Here is a 17,878-nt window from a genome sequence, read left to right on the forward strand (position 1 = left end):
GAGATACATAGAGGGTAAGATCAGGGACGTGGAGATGGGATGAGGTCAAGGACGTGGAGATGGGGCGAGGTCACGGATGTGGAGATGGGGTGAGGTCAAGGATATGGAGATGGGGTGAAGTCAAGGACGTGGAGATGGGGTGAAGTCAAGGACGTGGAGATGGGGTGAGGTCAAGGATATGGAGATGGGGTGAAGTCAAGGACGTGGAGAGGGAGGGGGGCAAGGTCAACGATGTAGAGATGGAGCGAGGTCAGGAACGTGAAGATGGAGCGAGGTCAGGGACGAGGTCAAGGACGTGAAGATGGGGGCAAGAGAATACCAAGGAAACAGAGGTCATGTGCTGTAGTAATATTTATTGTTCTAAAATAATATAATAAATGCGAGTTTGTCTAAGATTTAGATTTATAATGTGTGATTAAATCAGCACACACTCAATTAGGGGGCAGGTTTACAAGTAAACCCATCCAGAAATACAAACCCCTAGCAATGAAGAACATAATATAAAAGGTGGCTCGGTCGTAAATAGAAGAGAGGTTACAAATACTGTACTCTACTGTAATTTTAAACCTTAGGAAAGTGCATTTGTATATATTTTGTATAGTGTATATATTTTGTATATAAAGTGTATATATTTTGCCATGGAACCATTGTGAATCCTTATGAAATTACACCTTTAAAATATTTCAAGTCTGCATTGAAAATGCTGTTTTTTTTAACACAAACAAAATTAACTTTACAAAATAAAACAATGGATAACTTGTAGTTATTCATTATCAAAATGTATTTAGTCTAATTTATCAACTTAAATTAAAATGTTATCTTTAATTGTAAGCAACAAATGAAAACTTCAGTTATATATCATAAGTAGAATTTTTGTTAGAACTAACAGCAATTGATAACACACCTCTGACAAGTTATACCATATCTTTATTATTGAGTAATAGTAATTAATATCTTCTAGGTACTGTAAAAAATCTGTATGTTCATATTCCATTTTTATTATACCACAGCTAAGGAAGTTTTCTGTATTAACAATTCTGCTTTCAAACCACTTCTTTTGCAGAATGCAATTCATCCCATAGAGGTATAAATGTTTTAATCACACGAATGAGAATACTTTGTATACTGTATTAGCAGATAAGAGATTTAGACATATATGGCCCCTCAAGTTCATACCCAAGCTTTCTATAATAATTACGAGTACCAACGCCTGAAAAAAATAAAAAAATATTAGTGTATATAATATACGGCAGAAAGAGAAAGTAACTGAAAATATAAATTAAAAGAGTTAATAGTTTCACATAAGAGAATTCAACATTTTAACTACTAAATAAAACTACTATGGCAGATTTACCAACAACTTACAAATACACAACATTTACAAGTAGGAAATAACCTACAACACAGTATTACAGGCACTACAAAAATAAAAACAGGTGTCTGAAAAGAAAGCAAAGTGATATTCAAAGAGATATTCAACTAATGAATGAAGAGAATCTAAATTTGTGTCCAAGTGGTGAATAAGCCGGTAACGCAGTAGATAATGTGCACGTCACTCAGGTGGTCAGTTAAACACCTTGCCTATGAATAATGGGTCTCAATAAACCTAACAGGTTTCTTGTCTTTTACATGGGGAAACCAAAAGTATAGATACAGTATGAGATATGGTGTTCATGGTGGATGCTAGATGTATAACTAAATGGAACTGTGATGAGTCCTAGCACAAGCCACTCTACTCTGTACTGAGAGAACTGCGATGAGTCCTAGCACGAGGATTTGCGTTCCTTGTGTTAGGAAGGCGTTCTCAATATGCACCACTCATCTGAAGAACAACTGCACTATCCTGTCTACTACACACACCACTGAAGACTGTGATTCCCTCTGAGTTCATGCAGCACGTTCTGAGGTGCTAAGTCATGAGAAACTAGACATCCATTCATTGTGAGTTTTAATTTTGCAAGCCTATGTGTTTGCACAATTAAAATCTCTCAGAACTAGCTGATCACAGCTTGTATCTTGACTGATGCTATATTATTAGATCTCAATATCATTAGTCTTCTGCAGTTCAAAGTCCAGCTGGATAAAATCATCAGGGAAAATGGGGGGGGGGGTCTTTGACAAGTCACTAGCTTCCTGTCCCTGTTAAGGTCACTAGAGATATTCTAGTGCTTTCAACCAAATTCAGGTAAAAATTGTGTTCTTTTTTACAATGCCGCCAAGTGGCAAATGTTTCCTTGCTGAGAAAATTGTATCCTTTCAAGACTGCTATTCAATATAGATACTGTCAATGGTCAAAGTGTCTGATATTTATGTCATGGGAGCCAGTCGGTTGAGCGGACAGCACACTGGACTTGTGATCCTGTGGTCCCGGGGTTTGATCCCGGGAGCCGGAGAGAAACAATGGGCAGAGTTTCTTTCACCCTATGCCCCTGTTACCTAGCAGTAAAATAGGTACCTGGGTGTTAGTCAGCTGTCACGGGCTGCTTCCTGGGGGTGGAGGCCTGGTCGAGGACCGGGCCGCGGAGACATTAAAGCCCCAAAATCATCTCAAGATAACCTCAAGATATAACCTCTTCAAACTCAGCAGAGAAACAAATGTCATATTCATGTCCAGCTAGAAAACAATATACTGTATAGTACTGTAGAACTTTAATACAATCCTACCTGAGATTACAGAAATCTTATGAGATCCATGCTCTTCCTTAGCAATCCTCTCAGCTTCTTCCATCAGTAACATGCCAAAGCCCTGATGCTGAAATTTGGTTGGGTCACGAGAACTCACTGGAACTACCGAACCGTACACGTGAAGTTCACGTACTATCGACACTCCACCCACCAACTCTGGCCTAAAATAAATGGAGATGTCAATTCCAATGCATATTCTACGGTTTGCATAATATAACTTAAAATTTAAAACATTAAAAAACAGATAGAATTTTAAAAAGGATAACTATGTTGTGTTGCAGCTTTAATGATCGAAGGGCAAGTAAAGAGAGCCCCCTATTCTCTTCCCCTTCACACTGCACTACTACTTTTCTCCTCTCTTGTTTGGCTCATCAATACTGTGTTTTCATTCATTTACTTTTCAAATCTCATGAGAATGACAAAATATAATAAGGTATAAAACAAAATAAAAACGTGAATGCCTGTACATTCTTTAGGTTAAAGCGAGTACCTGAAGGTTTGGTCCGAGCATTTTCTTAGGCGAAGTAGGCCAACCAAGATGTCTTGCTCTGGGTCTTCATAAGAGAGAAATGTTTCCCAACCTCCGTTTGCTACATAATCACGTCTGATCAGCTCCACCTATAAAGTTTAAAGCTTTGCTAATCATTAACAGATCATTTTTGAGCAAACAAATACTGTACTGAACTTAAAAAGACAGATATACAATATATATCATTTCTTAAAATCATTGTGTTATGCAATAATGTTTTCTCCTCAAGTGGTGCTGGTGTGAAGGAGTTGCTGAAGACAGAGCTACTGTATCAGTGCAATAAAAAAAATTCCCATAGTAGTGCTGACAGAGGCCAAAAGGCCTAACGAGTTTTGTTTTGAGATACAGCATGTGCACATTTTAGAAATGGCTTGTGCATTATAATAATGTGTTATATCTGTACTGTATAAGCTTTTTCCAACAAAACTATACCAAGCCCAATAAAGCACCACTTAAGTATCTACAAACTACAATAAAGCATGCCTTAATCTTCCATCAAAATATTCAAATTTTTAAAACTCTTCAAGATAATAGTAATTAGTTTTATGGAAGCGTGTCATGGAAATGGAATATTTACTCTGAGGAACAGCTTTTGAAAGATCACTGTACACTGAGCTACTGATGAATGGAAACACTAAGGTTTGCCTTTATTTTTATTTTAAATTACTGTACTGATGCAGTATTCACCTAGTTGTGCTTGCAGGGGGTTGAGCTCTGGCTCTTTCGGCCCACCTCTTAACTGTCAATCAACTTTTTTTTCTCACCCTCCCCCCTCCTCCAGGAAGAAGCCCGTATTAGCTGTCTAACTCCCAGGTACCTATTTACTGTTAGACGAACAGGTTCATCAGGGTAAAAGAAACTCTCCCCATTTGTTTCCGCCATCGCCAGGAATCGATCCCCGGACCCTAGGATTACAAACCCCAACCACTGTCCACTCGGCCACCAGGACCCCCTAAGTAGCATTGCATTACAGTACCATACACGATGCTTATTTAAAATAAAGATAAGGAATTTTATAAGGTACTATATACAAATAGGTGTAAAATAAAGATTATTTTTCCCTCACCTCATATGGGCGAACTTTGTGGTGGATTTCTTGAATACCAACTTCCCGAGTTCGTACATCTCTGCACTCTGTACCCAAATCTTTCATACGTGCCAAAGCAAGCTCCCTTAGGTTTCCATGTTCTACACCAGAACTAACAAAGAAAAATCAGGTATTAGTATATTAGCAAAATTAACCATAATTTGAATTAATTAATGTGTAATTAACCATAATTTAAGTGAAAAGATTCAATCCCTCAATTTAGCCAAGTGCAGATGATTTGTACCTATGATTAAGTACCTATGTCAACTAGTTTGGCAACCAGCTAAGGTCAGCTTCATCTTGAGATGAATGCTTTTGAGTTCATCTTTTTTGAGCTTTTAGCCAATTCCCTCCTCAATTATTATTTATGATTGTCAAGATCCTGAATTACTGTGTTGTAAGTTTCATGTGATCCTATAAGTACTCTCATCGATTAACATATTCTCCCTTGTCTGGTTAAATTCCACATTTAACATAAATTCATTCCCTCCTTTCAAAAGATTGGGGATTCATATGCTCGGTATTTATACAGCAAATTGACTGGTCGTTCCCTGCAGTCACTTAGCTTAATTACATGGTTAATAGGGAAGGTTGTGGCAGCCGTTTATCATCTCTGGAATAAGCCAGGTTTTGTGTGTACTTGTGACCGTGGCGTCAGTGTTTCCTAATGCACGTGGCCTTTGGTGAGTTGTACAGGTAGCATTGGGCTCAGGTTACAGTAAGGAACAACGGTAAAGAACGTAACCATTAACTAACGACCAGTTCAGATGGAGCAAGTGACTAAGGTCTTATATTCAGCAAGTCTGTTACCTAGAGAAGAGAGGTGACAGTCTGGGTCCATTACAATGTCACATACAACTTGTTGAAATAGAAATGGTTATACAACCTTTGTATAATTTAAACTATAGTTTCTCCAGTAAAGAGCAAGCATGCTTATAATTGCTTAAATTATCAAGATAAATGTGACTTCATAATGTAATGGCAAGGTAACAGACAAAAGAAAATAGGAATATAGTGACGTAAAATTATAGAAAATAAGTGTGTACAGTATAGTATTATAACAAATATATATAGTGTATATATAATTTCTTTATTCATAATATCATTCACTATGTGTAGTTAGCATCACTGATAAACAAGCACCACCACACTCCTGAAGTCGTCCCCATTATTCAACACAAAATTTTCTTGATTTTGATTGAAAAAAAAAAAAAAAAAAAAAATCTAAATTTATTAGTCTTCATAGTTAAAACCTCTAACAATTACTGTACATAAGAAACTTACCTTACCAGCGGCATGGGAATATCCCTCTGTACTCTATACACACGCACCCAGGGAGGGACAAGTGAGAGTATTGTAGCCACCAAATCAACTAGAGTATTTGGAGGGTAGCTTTTGTACCGTCCAGTCTTCCACAGTTCATATAAACCTGTGCCACGAATTACCAAGGTCGGGTAGATTTTCAGGCCGTCTGGTCTGAAAGCTGGATTTTCAAAAAATTCCTGAAAAAATTAAAACAATATAATGAAGTAAATAGGTGACATCTTGAAACTCTACACTTTTGTACTGTACACTCAATATTCAGCTTCATCTTTTTGGGCGAGGTGAATCAAGTAATTATCAAAAGAAGGCACCAAACCTGAACACTATGTTGCATTGTCTGTGACACAGATAGATCAAAGTCCTAGATACAATATTATTCAAGATGCTAATATAGGAGCAGGACACAAGACGAGTAATGTCTAAGTACTGCATTGAATTCACCAAGGATTATAGAAAATGATTCAAAAGTGAGATGAATCCAGTCTTTATAGTCTTGTATACATGTAATATTGTACATTTCTGACAATAAACTATTTCAAACTCCCTGTGTCTGTAGAATTAATTTTGTCCCTGATGTTCTTGTGACAGTTTGTAGAAGTGCATCTGAAGTTTGCCTTCTTGTCTTGGTGTTGTTTTTGTTTGTATTTTCTGCTAGCCTGTCATGTGCTCCTTGGTGGCATACTCCAACTTAAGGGGATGTGACCTGGTTGCTTTTGTTCTTACCTCATCGTATTTGCCAGGATGGGGCTGGCGAGGGTCTTATCAGATTCCTTGGGGTGGAATTTGTTCGGGGGTTCTGATGGCTGCTTTGGGGCTGGGGGTGTTCATTGCTTTCCTGATGGCCTACTTGCATTCTTTAGTGTTGCACTCCTTTGTGGGGCACTACTATTTGAGATGGCTGGCTCTGGGGTATTTATATCCACTAAGTACTCTTTCCTTAGTGGGGTCCTGTTTGATTTTGGACGAGGAGTTGATACACTTTCTTCACTACTGCTTATCTGTGTGCTACTAGTGCAACCACTTCCCTGGTTGCACCTCTGGAGTGATTCAGCCAGTTGAGGGTTTTTCAGCTCACATTGGTTTGGTTTTAGTACATCTGGATTCTGCAGCTTTCCACAGGGTTACATTATGATACTGTAACACATCCCTGTTTAGGCCCTGCTTGCTTCTGGTTGCTATCTTCCCGAACTTTCTCATGTGGCGCCTGGATGCAGTTCAGGTGCAGCTGGTATTTTTACCCCTTCAGCCTCATCTTTTTTGCATGCCTTACTTGTGATTAAGTTGATCTTCTGAACATGCCAGGTATTTTCCTACTCACATGCAATATACTGTGTGTATATTGATGTGCTTAACCCCAGGGCAGTGCAGTACAGTTTTCTCCAGTTCTGGATGTTCTTACAATGCTGTTCATTTGCCTTTTTTTCTCCCACATTAGGTTGGAAAAAGGCTGCCATTTAGTTTGGGCTTGTTTGTGCCGTCTTCTGGAGAGTTTCTACTCTGTTCTGTTTGCCAATCTTTTATGATAGCCAAATTCTTTGGACCAGATCCTGTCCTTGACCTATGGGTTTGGGGCTGTCTCCTCAGGACCCTGGTTAGTTTTTAGTTTCTTTTTCCCAGGGGCTAGAAGGCACTGGTTCTCACCTGTGATGTTCCTCCGAAGTCATGGGTTTGGCCCTCTCTGCAGCTCTGGTCTAGATGCAGATTACATGTGGTAGCAGTCATTCTCACTTTCTTGACTAGGAGAGAGAACAATAGATGGTATTCCTTGCAAATCTAAAGATAGCATACAATGTAATTAAAGTTCCATTTAACTTTAAGCAAGTAGTCACTTGGTGGTGAATTGAGAATTCTCTAGTGTCTCCCTGTCACTGGTTATGTGACAAGACCATTGGGTAGATATACTTGTTAGGGTGAGGGAAATAGTCAACAGAGCCAGCTCAGAGTTTTCCCCATTACTTAAAAGCTTTTTTTAACACACAATACTACAATAAAACTACAATTTTTGTCCAATTGTACAATACTGACAATTGTATGCAATATGTTTTCATATTGAACAACTGTATGTAATTAAAATACGAAAAGATGTACACTATTAAACCTTTAACAGAGAAACAGAAAACAAAAGAAATACAACTCACAATAAACTGCTCCACATCTCTTTCATAGTCAACATTTGGCAAGTCAGGCATCATGTGAGAGACCACTTTAAATCCAGCATCTTTTGAATAATGGAAACTCTCACTCACTGCCCTCACAGTGTGGCCTCTGACGAGTAAAAACAAGCATTAAAAAATCTAGTGAGAAAAATAGCTGAATGCCCTAAATTATCACTTGCAAGTTATTTTGTGAACTATCCTATAATGATTTCACAATTTTCTTATATCTCCCCTTCCTCCCCCCCCCCCCCAAAAAAAAAAGGAAATTCTGAGTACTATGCTAAAAAAAAAAAAAAAATGCTATATCTTGAGCCAGTTCCTTAGCTGACTTTTTGAGCCAGCAGCTTCTATGGGTCTACAGTGAAACATTCCACCAGCCAGGATCTAATAATTTCACCTCATCATGAACAGAAACATTCAAAACTCTATGGTCACATACTTAGGGAAGGGATTAAGGCTGTGGCAAATATAACTTTAGCAACTACCCACAGACCAACTTGCTATCATACACAAAAATGAACATTAGATTCAACAAACCCCCACTAAATAATTAGTATTAAAATCATTGTCAACTATCGGTAAAACCAGGCTTGGTAATCAGCCGCTACCCTAACCACCATCCGGTGGCAAACTGCGACCATAACACAATCGGAGAAGCCAGCAAAGTCACCTGTTGCTCAACCCACTCAAGCATCCTCGGGAAAAAGAGGATGAAAAAAAAAAGAGAGGAAATAGGGGGTACTTGAGAGACCAGCTCAAAAAGAAGCATTTCAATTCATTCAATACAGTACCTTATTTCTTAGCTACAGTTTCTCAGTTGATCTCATGAACCAATTCAAATGGAAGAAATATTTATTAAATAAAAACATTACAGACATGTTATTTACCCAAGCAGATGGAAGAGAAAAAGTACGGTTCAACCTCTGGAACCCATGGGCCCTAATCTCCAAGCAGGACATGACAGATAAATTAACAGTTTGTAGCATACTTTCTTAGGTCATATAAGAACTATGCTTACAAGGTAAGCACAGTTCTAAGTATGTTTCACAACCCTGCAAAGGCATTGAAAGCCTTGGTACAAGGAACCAATGCATAAGATATGAGAAACAATGCAGGAGATCTTGAAGAGCATAATGTACAAATAATACTTACCCAAAGATACAACTAGACAATTTCCTGAAGGCAAAGCCAAGAGGAAGAGAGCTTTAGAAGTCAGATATGTAGGAGGGTGAAAACAAAACAAAACTGAAGGGAAAAAGTCTAGAATGCTTTCCAAAACCCAGAACTAAATGGTGGATAGGGTAGTGGTTGATTGTCAAACCTACAGATAGAAGTAGTGACTGATGATTCATGTAATTTACATTTGAGGGGTTTTGTTGATTCTAATACAAGTATACTAAATAGCACTTACCTATTTGTATCCCTGGCAACATCTTCATACACAGACTGGACACCAATTTCTAGTCTTGTGCAACCATACTTTAACATATCAGAGAGATGACGTTTCAAGCAATAGTCAGGACGGGTTTCAATTGTAATGCCTGGAGAGGAAAAAAAAGTGATGGCAATTTAAAAGTACAGTTAGAACTCAGCCGTATGTTAGAACTTGCTGTGTGTTTCATACAGCAGCTCTGTGTGTTTATGAATTAATTGCAGTGTGCAGAGATTCTGCATTGTAGACAATGAACAGCAGAGCCTACTGGATATTACGCAAGTTCTGAATAATGAAACAATACTACTTACTCATCTCATCAGAGACATGACTTAAAATATTTATTAAAAAAGGCAAATGAATTTTGTCTAAACACAAGAAAAAAGTCTCAACCATTTATTATTTTAATTTCATTTTTTAGTGATATAAGTTTGACATAAGTTTAAGTTCCACCCCACTTGGCCCACAATTGTACACGAGCAGCATTCCATCTGGATTTTCACTAGACTTAAATATTACTATATAATCACCAGCTGCTCATTAACAAAATAATGTTTGCCTGTTCATAAGAAAATCCCGAGAATTTGGCACTTGAAGACCAGGGGCCAGATTCACGAAAGCAATTATGCAATCACTTACGAACCTGTACATCTTTTCTCAATCTTTGGCGGTTTTGGTTATAATTATTAAACAGTTAATGAGCTCCGAACCCCCAGAAGGCTGTTTATAACAATAACAATAGTTGATTGGGAAGATTTCATGCTTGTAAACCGTTTAATAAATGTAACCAAAGCCGTCAAAGATTGAGGAAAGATGTACACGTTCATAAGTAGTTGCATAACTGCTTCATAAATCTGGCCACAGAGTCCTTTACCTTTAGAATCATAGTGCTGAGTACCTTTAGAATCTTAGTGCTGGGGAAAGAATGCTTGTACTGTATTTATTAAATACTTGACAAATGACCAACTAGAAAGTGACGAAAGTATTTATAGAAGTAAGTTTGATGTGCTAAGCTATGTGATGCTATTATGAAAATAAATACTGTAATTACTTAAGAATGAAATGGAGAAAATTTTTATAAGAATAGGAGTACAGATGTGAATGAAATGAAAGAAGGATGGAGTGTGCCTGATGATGAATAAAGTGTGGTATTTGACATTAATAACTTCTATTATTGCATATACACTGTGTGAATATAGAATTAAGTATACAAAAATAGAGCATCGAGTGTAATGAAGGACCCCTTTGTCGGGCAGCATCTTGGTAGCTCCTCAGCATCTTTGATGTTAAGGAGTCTGGCATTTGCTTCCAATAGGCCATGAGATGGTCACAGATGCTTATAATGTGTTGGATTTAGTCCTGGGGTACTAGAGCATAAGCTCTGGGAAGAAATTTATTCTTAATGCACATTTTGTTTTTAACTGCACAGAAATAACAAAGAAAACCTTACCTATGCATTTAGTGTTGCTGTGTTCCGAGTACTTGACAGCTTCAGCAATATTTGTGGAGGAGTGCCCAGAGAGGGCATCATGTAGGTTTCTGATGAAATAATCTCTGTAGTCCTCTGGGAGAGCCATGAACGTTCCACCCATTACAATGAACTCCACTTTGTCAACATTGTGACCTAACTGCTGCAGCTGAAAGTGTAATAAAGAAAATTATTACAGAGGTGCAAGCTGAAGATTAAATGCATTGTGTAAATAAAATGGGCTCCAATATTAAAAATTTGTTACAATATTACCAATTTTTACAGGCAATTTTTTATTTCATGCAACAAAATCAATAGAGCAATACTTGAAAATAATAATAAATTCTTGGCAAATTATGGATTTTATCTAAATTTCAGTGACCAAGAGTGTATGGGAACATACCCCACCAACTAAGAGACATTAGTGAACACCAAGAATGTCCCTGCAGCAGAGCTTCTGGGTATACAGGCAGAACCCAACATGCCTGGGTTAAACACATCAAGCCCCTACTCTGTCCAAGAGTGCAAAGAATTGTAACATAATTGTAATCCAACTGTAACATGAGCACACAGTTAACTACAACACTACCATCAACAGGCCTCAAAGTGAGGGAACAAGACCTATACAGTACTCTATTCAAAAGAGATGCAATGCAATAAAAGTCAACAAGTAGAGGAGAAGCCCAAACCACTAGGAGCAGATTTTTCTGGCGAGGCGAAGGAACGGCAAGCCAACAACCAAGGAAGGGAACCCTGGCACACACTTGAAGTGAAATATAAAATTAGGGTTTCACACATATCCGTGAAATAAAACAATTAAGAAGGAGAAAGGAAACAACAAATCAATAGCCCCTGGTGGAACTAATGTTCTAGGGATAGCCAAAACCACTTGGTTAAAAGCATAGAGTTGAGGAAATATCTTGTCAGGGATTCTGTGCTTTCTATGGTGTGACCAGGGAGAGCAAATAAGGAGCAGGGGCTAGATTCACGAAGTAGTTACGCAAACACTTACGAACCTGTACATCTTTTCTCAATCTTTGGCAGCTTTGTTTACAATTATTAAACAGTTAATAAGCTCCAAAGCACCAGGAGGCTGTTTTTAACAATAACAACAGTTGATTGGCAAGTTTTCATGCTTGTAAACTGTTTAATAAATGTAACCAAAGCCATCAAAGATTGAGGAAAGATGTACACGTTCATAAGTACTTGCGTAACAGCTTCGTGAATCTGGCCCCAGGCTGGCTGGAACCCCAGATTATAGGGCTGCCATCCCTTTATGCTCATCATGGTCAGGGTGTTTACACCACAGCAACGATTGTTTGCACTGTTACTGCATTTCCTTCAAGTAGTTTCTTGCTTTGTTGCACATGTTTTATCTCGAGTCTGATCCCCCAAACTTTCCTCAGCTCGTAGAGTGACCATGATTCTGGTTTTGGCTCCCCGTACACAAGGATAACTATTAAGAGGTCTGGCAAACCTTCCCGAGGCATGGCTGTACCAGTTTTTACCTAACAATGCCTACCTAACAGTGACTACAGGGAAGTGAGGTCTAGCTCTTTATACCCCACCTTGATGTACTTCTTGCAATAAAATTTAACCATCATGAAATTCAATTTTTTTTTACTGAATCAGGCCTTAAAATTGTGGATATAGGTGGCTTCCAAGTATAACAATTAACAATATAGTACAGTACAATAACAAAAAAGGTTAATTCTTTATAAGATACCTGTTCCACTCTGTGTCTGGTCTGTAGGTATGGGTTGTATCGTGCCCTTATAGCTCTCATCGATGTAGGTTCATAACCCGTATAGCTCTGTGTTGAGTATTCAAAGTCAGAATCTGGACCACCAGGGCAGTAGACACAGATGTTGCCAGTCATATTGATGTGGGGGCACCGATGGGGCTTGCACATCACTGCTACAACTGCAATCTAGTGAAATAACATTGAAAAATCCTTATGTAATAAATTTTTCTACCCTGTAATAATGTATGTGGTAATAATATTGATATGATAATATTTCAAGTAATATCCACCAAGAATGATAAACAAAAATTAACTTGAGAATTATGAAGATAACTAACCACCATAACAAAGCAAAACACTGCAATAGGATAGCATCTCTTCAGAAATTAAGGCATTAATTATAATAGTGTATATTAAAAAACATAGAATTGGGCAATATTTTGCAATTTTTCACTTGTTTCATTTTTAAATTTGAATTGAAAATCATCGAATTTAGCAACATTTTGGAATCTTTCACCCTTTTATCATAGTGTGATTTGTTAAGGTAAGATGTAAAATGTAGTGATACCAAGAAATTCAAAAAGATAGTTTAGGAACTGAAAGGCAAATGTAGCATATGCATGTGTCAAAAAATGTAAATTCTTTAATATAAACTAAGGTTTCAATTGGGTAAATGGAAAAAATAGTACATCGAGTGTAATGAAATACTGTACTATTTCCTGAAGGGTACTTCAGTAAATCCTCATACCTTGTGGTATGGGTACTCCAGTGCACCCACAGATTCGCCAGGTTACAGTGACTCAGCATCTCAGCACACTGAGAGCTAGAACCCGAATCTTGTGCTACATATATAAATATATACAGTAAAGTAGTGTATATAGGAACGGAGGGTACAACCTGCAATTAAAATGGGGACCCATAACCTCAGAGAAAAGAATAAAAAAAAAGCATTGAAGAGGATTTTGTAAGTCCCGTAGCAATACCGGTTTATGTTTTTTCTTCTACATCAAACACAATTACAGTTTTATCTCTTGGAGCATCTCAGATTATCAGCAGGGCCTTGTAGTGCAGTGGTCAATGTCACTGGTTCACATCCAAGGGTCCTGGTTTCAATTCCCACAGTACGATAAAGAAGATTGGGCATATTGTGTTTCAACAGCTGCCTCTGTTCACTTGGCAGTAAATAGATATCAAGGAGTTATGCTACTGTTATGGGTTGCTTCCTGAGAAGATAAGTAGTTGGCCTTGGGGGACCTTGATATGCCAATGTACTGTACAGACGTCCTGTCCCCATAAACATAAAACCTTATGCAGTGTTTTATTATATACAGTGTAACCATATACTGTACAGTATATTATCTGTATACATATCTGGGGTGGATTGAGCTTTTCTTCAGTGCCTCTGAAGCACCTTTACACGTCTGCAGAGATGTTTGAAAATTCTTCTGTCACAGAAGTATTTTCCTGTACAAGAATGTCATCTGCCTGATTGTATGTGAATTTTATGACACAGCAGATGCTTGCCTTAATAAGCAGCTGAATATGATAGTTCACAAAAATTAATCTTGACAATACCATAAAGTATCTCTAATAATAATAATTCATAATTGATAACATTCCAACAAAAACTACAATTTCTCTAAAAATCTGAAAAATTTATCTACTGATATGTTGCTAATTTAACATGTTTAATGTTGTTCTGTACATTAAACTTACCCCAGAAGCAGTGCGAACAGGCTTTGCACGAAGTTTAGGGAGAAGAACTTTTTTATGATGTTGTGGTACTGCAGCTATAATGTCCACAAGTCTTGGTGAAGACTGAAGCCCATATTTTGATGATATACGGGTCTTCAGCTTGTTGAGGTTAATATCGCGTTGCTCCTTTTGTGCTTTTATTAACTCTTGCACAATCTCTCCCACAGTGAGCATACGCAGCTCCTCTTTGGATAGTGCTGGTCCTACAAAAAATCAATCAATCAATCAACTGCTAGAAATACAAGGAATTCCTTTGTCACTGAGATTCTCTAATCATCGGTGAAGAATTCTCAAGATAAAAAAAAGAGCATGACATACAGTATTACTATTCTGTGAAAAGCCTGTTAACAACATTCATAAATACCATATCCTGCTTCTCTATGTAATATGTATACCTGCTCATAGAAACTTAATGGAATTTTTTCTATACAGTATAACATGCTATTGGAAAACTCAAACTCTTCTGACTTTTTTTTATTTTTTTTTTTACACCAGCTTTTTTCCTTATAAATTTTCCTAGACCTTAAGGCAAGTAAACTTTAACTTATGAGTGCTTCCAGTGTACATTTAGTGTCCATGAATTTGATTAAGACATTGAAATAACTCAAGAGGTCTACAGTTGTTCACAACATACTCCCAGCGAGTATAAGAAATATTGCCCGAACAAACGTGGACACCTTCAAGAGAAAACTATCTAGTTTTCTTCAAGAAGTGCCCGACCAACCGGGCTGTGGTGGATATGTAGGCCTGCGGACCGCCCCAAGCAACAGCATATTAGATCAAGCTCTCGCAAATCAAGCCTGGCCCAGGGTCAGGCTTCGGGAATAGAAGAACTCCCAGACCCTCATCCAGGTACAACTAGGTATTTAACAAAGTATATTTTTAATATGTTTTAAATTATGGGATTTTGAGCTTGGGCCAGGTATTGAAGCCAGTTAGGTTATTCAGCATTATGGTTTTCCATTATCTGCCAAGTCTTTCACTTGCAGATTTCTAATTATTCCTGGATGCACATGGGTTTAGAGTAATGGCGCAGAGCAAAATTGTCCCCAGATTCAAACTCAAGTAGTGTCATTTACAATGTGTGAGTGCTAACAACTACACCAAAGGCCACCCCTCCAACAAGTTATAATGGGATGATGATAAATATAGTGACAGCTGTGACAATGGTGATGGTGACACTCATCACCACTGTGATGGATGTCATAGACATATACAGTACTTGACGCATTCTAACTTATAAAGTTTACTTGCCTAAGGATATAGGAAAATTTAAGAAAAACTGGTAAATCCTAAACTGCTAAATTACAATAATAGCACACAATAATTAAATGTTTCATTATGAATTTAAATTTGTATTGTTTACTGGTCTGTCTGCCCAAACTTTTGAGGAAAATTGTACATCTTCCTGAAAGGAAAAAAATAATTAAAGATAATTTTATACTGTACATCTTAATTCTAACGATACATTGTTTCCTTATAATTCCCCAAAAGTTTATTTATGGACATCTAATACATCATGGTATACTGTATATAATTTTTGTAATGGACTGTATATAATACACAGGATTATTGAGGTCCCCTCAAAATATCCAAGAGTTAGGCAACAACAGTTGCTTAACTCCAGGGGTACCTAGTAAATGCCAGGTGAACAGCAGCATAAAGTGAAACGAAACACCCCAACCATTTATCTCACCAGAGAATTGAACCCAGGATCCACGCTTATAAATCATGAATGTATCCAAATGTTGATTCTCCGGTTAAAAAAAAAAATTAATATAATAAAAATTAATGAAATAATAGTTTCTTACATTGTTATGCCCAGAGACTGAAAAACCATTCATGCGATGTCTTAGTTGCTAAAAAAAAAAAAAAAAAAATTAACAAACCTTTCTTTCTGTTCTGACCCATAATTAATGTCTTGCAGATTAAGTCACGATTATTTGTGTAGTGTTGCGGCGTCACTGGTGACGGTCACCTTTAGGCTCAAGTGTTGTCAATTGGTGTCAACTCTTAAGTGTTGCCAAATTAACGAACTGATTTGTAGAGTTAAGAGAGTACTGGGTGAAGAATTCTTGTATAGTAGTACTTTAATATCTTTCTTTCGTCACCTTAATTTCTTTCAGTTTCTTTCCTCTTCTTAATACTAAGTGTTTCAACAGCTGGCATTCACGTTTAGGGGCTACTTCAGCCCTTCTGATGCAGTGCCAAGAAAAGGCTTCTTTGAGGCTGCCTGCAGGTCTTGTGAGGCTTCTGTCACACAAAATATTAAACAATTTGGTGGTATCGAGGCGGTGAACTGTGAGCTTGGCTTAGTGTTATCTAGAGAGGAGCAGCAGAGCTCTGCACCACACCGCCACTCCACACCTCTCACATTCCTCCCCGCTGACCAGTCTATAACTCCGGATTAAACTATCAATTTTAAATATCATTTACTGGAATACTATATAATTTTATTATAATTTAAAAGGGATGACTATTTGTTTTATCTTTATCAAATAGATATAGTGTAAAATAATTTTATAGCACTTAAATGATGTTATTTACATATTACATATTCAGCCGATACATGAGCCGGTTGTAGACATGTAGGAGTTACTTAGAAATTATTCACAAATTTAAACATTTACCTGAATTTACCTGAGGGCACTAATTGACAAACACACTAGTGGCCTCGACGAGGACAGGAAACAAGTGACTTGTCAAAGGGGCACTGTTTATCCTGATGATTTTATGCAACCGGATTTTGAATTGCAGACATTTACGGCATCGGCGGGTAAGCAGTTCCACGGGTTTATAGTTGTTTAGCTTAAGAACCCCGAAACGCTATGTCACTTGGGAATCCCGTAGCTTATGAAATTTTTTTACCATACTAGTATTAGGTAACTGGAGCTCTGCAATTACTTTTTTTATCTACTGTTGAAGATATCATCATATAATGTCTGGTTAGTTCATGTATTAGGATGGTTAGGATGTACTGCTCTTTGTTGAGATGTGATGTATTTCTAAATAAATTAAACATCAGTCCGTAGTATTATTAAAACAACAAATTATGCTAATAATAACATTTCACACAAAACATACTTGGATATATTGAAATTTGGTAGAAAAATCGTATTTTAAAATTCCAAATACAGCATATGCAATGTGATTTCCGCTCAAAAACTACGTTCAAGAGTTATATTAATATAATCCAAGGATCCCGTTCGATCCGTTCCGCGGATCGAACGGAACCCTTGGTTGTGAGCCAAGGATGCAGACCACTGCGCTAAAAATCATCAATTACAAGAATTTTGGAGCATTTGGCATCAGCCTGGCCTAATAGGGACCTGACAGCTGAGTGGACAGCGCTTCGTAGTCCTGAGATTCCGGGTTCGATTTCCGGTGGAGGCGGAAACAAATGAGCAGTTTCTTTCACCCTGATGCTCCTGTTCACCTAGCAGTAAATAGATACCTGGGTGTTAGACAGCTGCTACGGGCTGCTTCCTAGGGTTAACAAAAAGGCGGCCTGGTCGATGACCGGGCCGCGGGGACGCTAAGCCCCGAAATCATCTCAAGATAACCACTCAAGATAGCCTCCTAAAAATATTTATTTAAAAATTACCGTATATACGAAACCATTTTTGGTATTTCTCTTCATTCGATTATATATTTATTTGACGGTTTTCCCGAATCCTTCGAATATAAGACAACATAAAG

At 37.6% G+C, this 17,878-nt stretch overlaps 1 protein-coding gene across 1 annotated transcript; it reads right to left on the minus strand.

Annotated features, from left to right (window-relative positions):
• Positions 1–333: 333 nt before the first annotated feature.
• On the minus strand, positions 334–16,825 carry Elp3 (elongator complex protein 3). The gene is made up of 11 exons (XM_045750800.2): positions 16,069–16,825; positions 14,141–14,382; positions 12,407–12,610; positions 10,663–10,849; positions 9,192–9,321; positions 7,763–7,889; positions 5,586–5,803; positions 4,281–4,413; positions 3,176–3,303; positions 2,665–2,846; positions 334–1,210 (listed from the first exon to the last, which is right to left on the minus strand). The coding sequence occupies exons 1-11, from the start codon at positions 16,088–16,090 to the stop codon at positions 1,131–1,133; spliced, it is 1,653 nt and encodes a 550-aa protein (XP_045606756.1). The 5' UTR covers positions 16,091–16,825; the 3' UTR covers positions 334–1,130.
• Positions 16,826–17,878: the final 1,053 nt, after the last annotated feature.

The sequence above is a fragment of the Procambarus clarkii genome, chromosome 52 (genome assembly GCF_040958095.1).
Source record: "Procambarus clarkii isolate CNS0578487 chromosome 52, FALCON_Pclarkii_2.0, whole genome shotgun sequence".
In the NCBI taxonomy this organism is placed as follows: domain Eukaryota; kingdom Metazoa; phylum Arthropoda; class Malacostraca; order Decapoda; family Cambaridae; genus Procambarus; species Procambarus clarkii.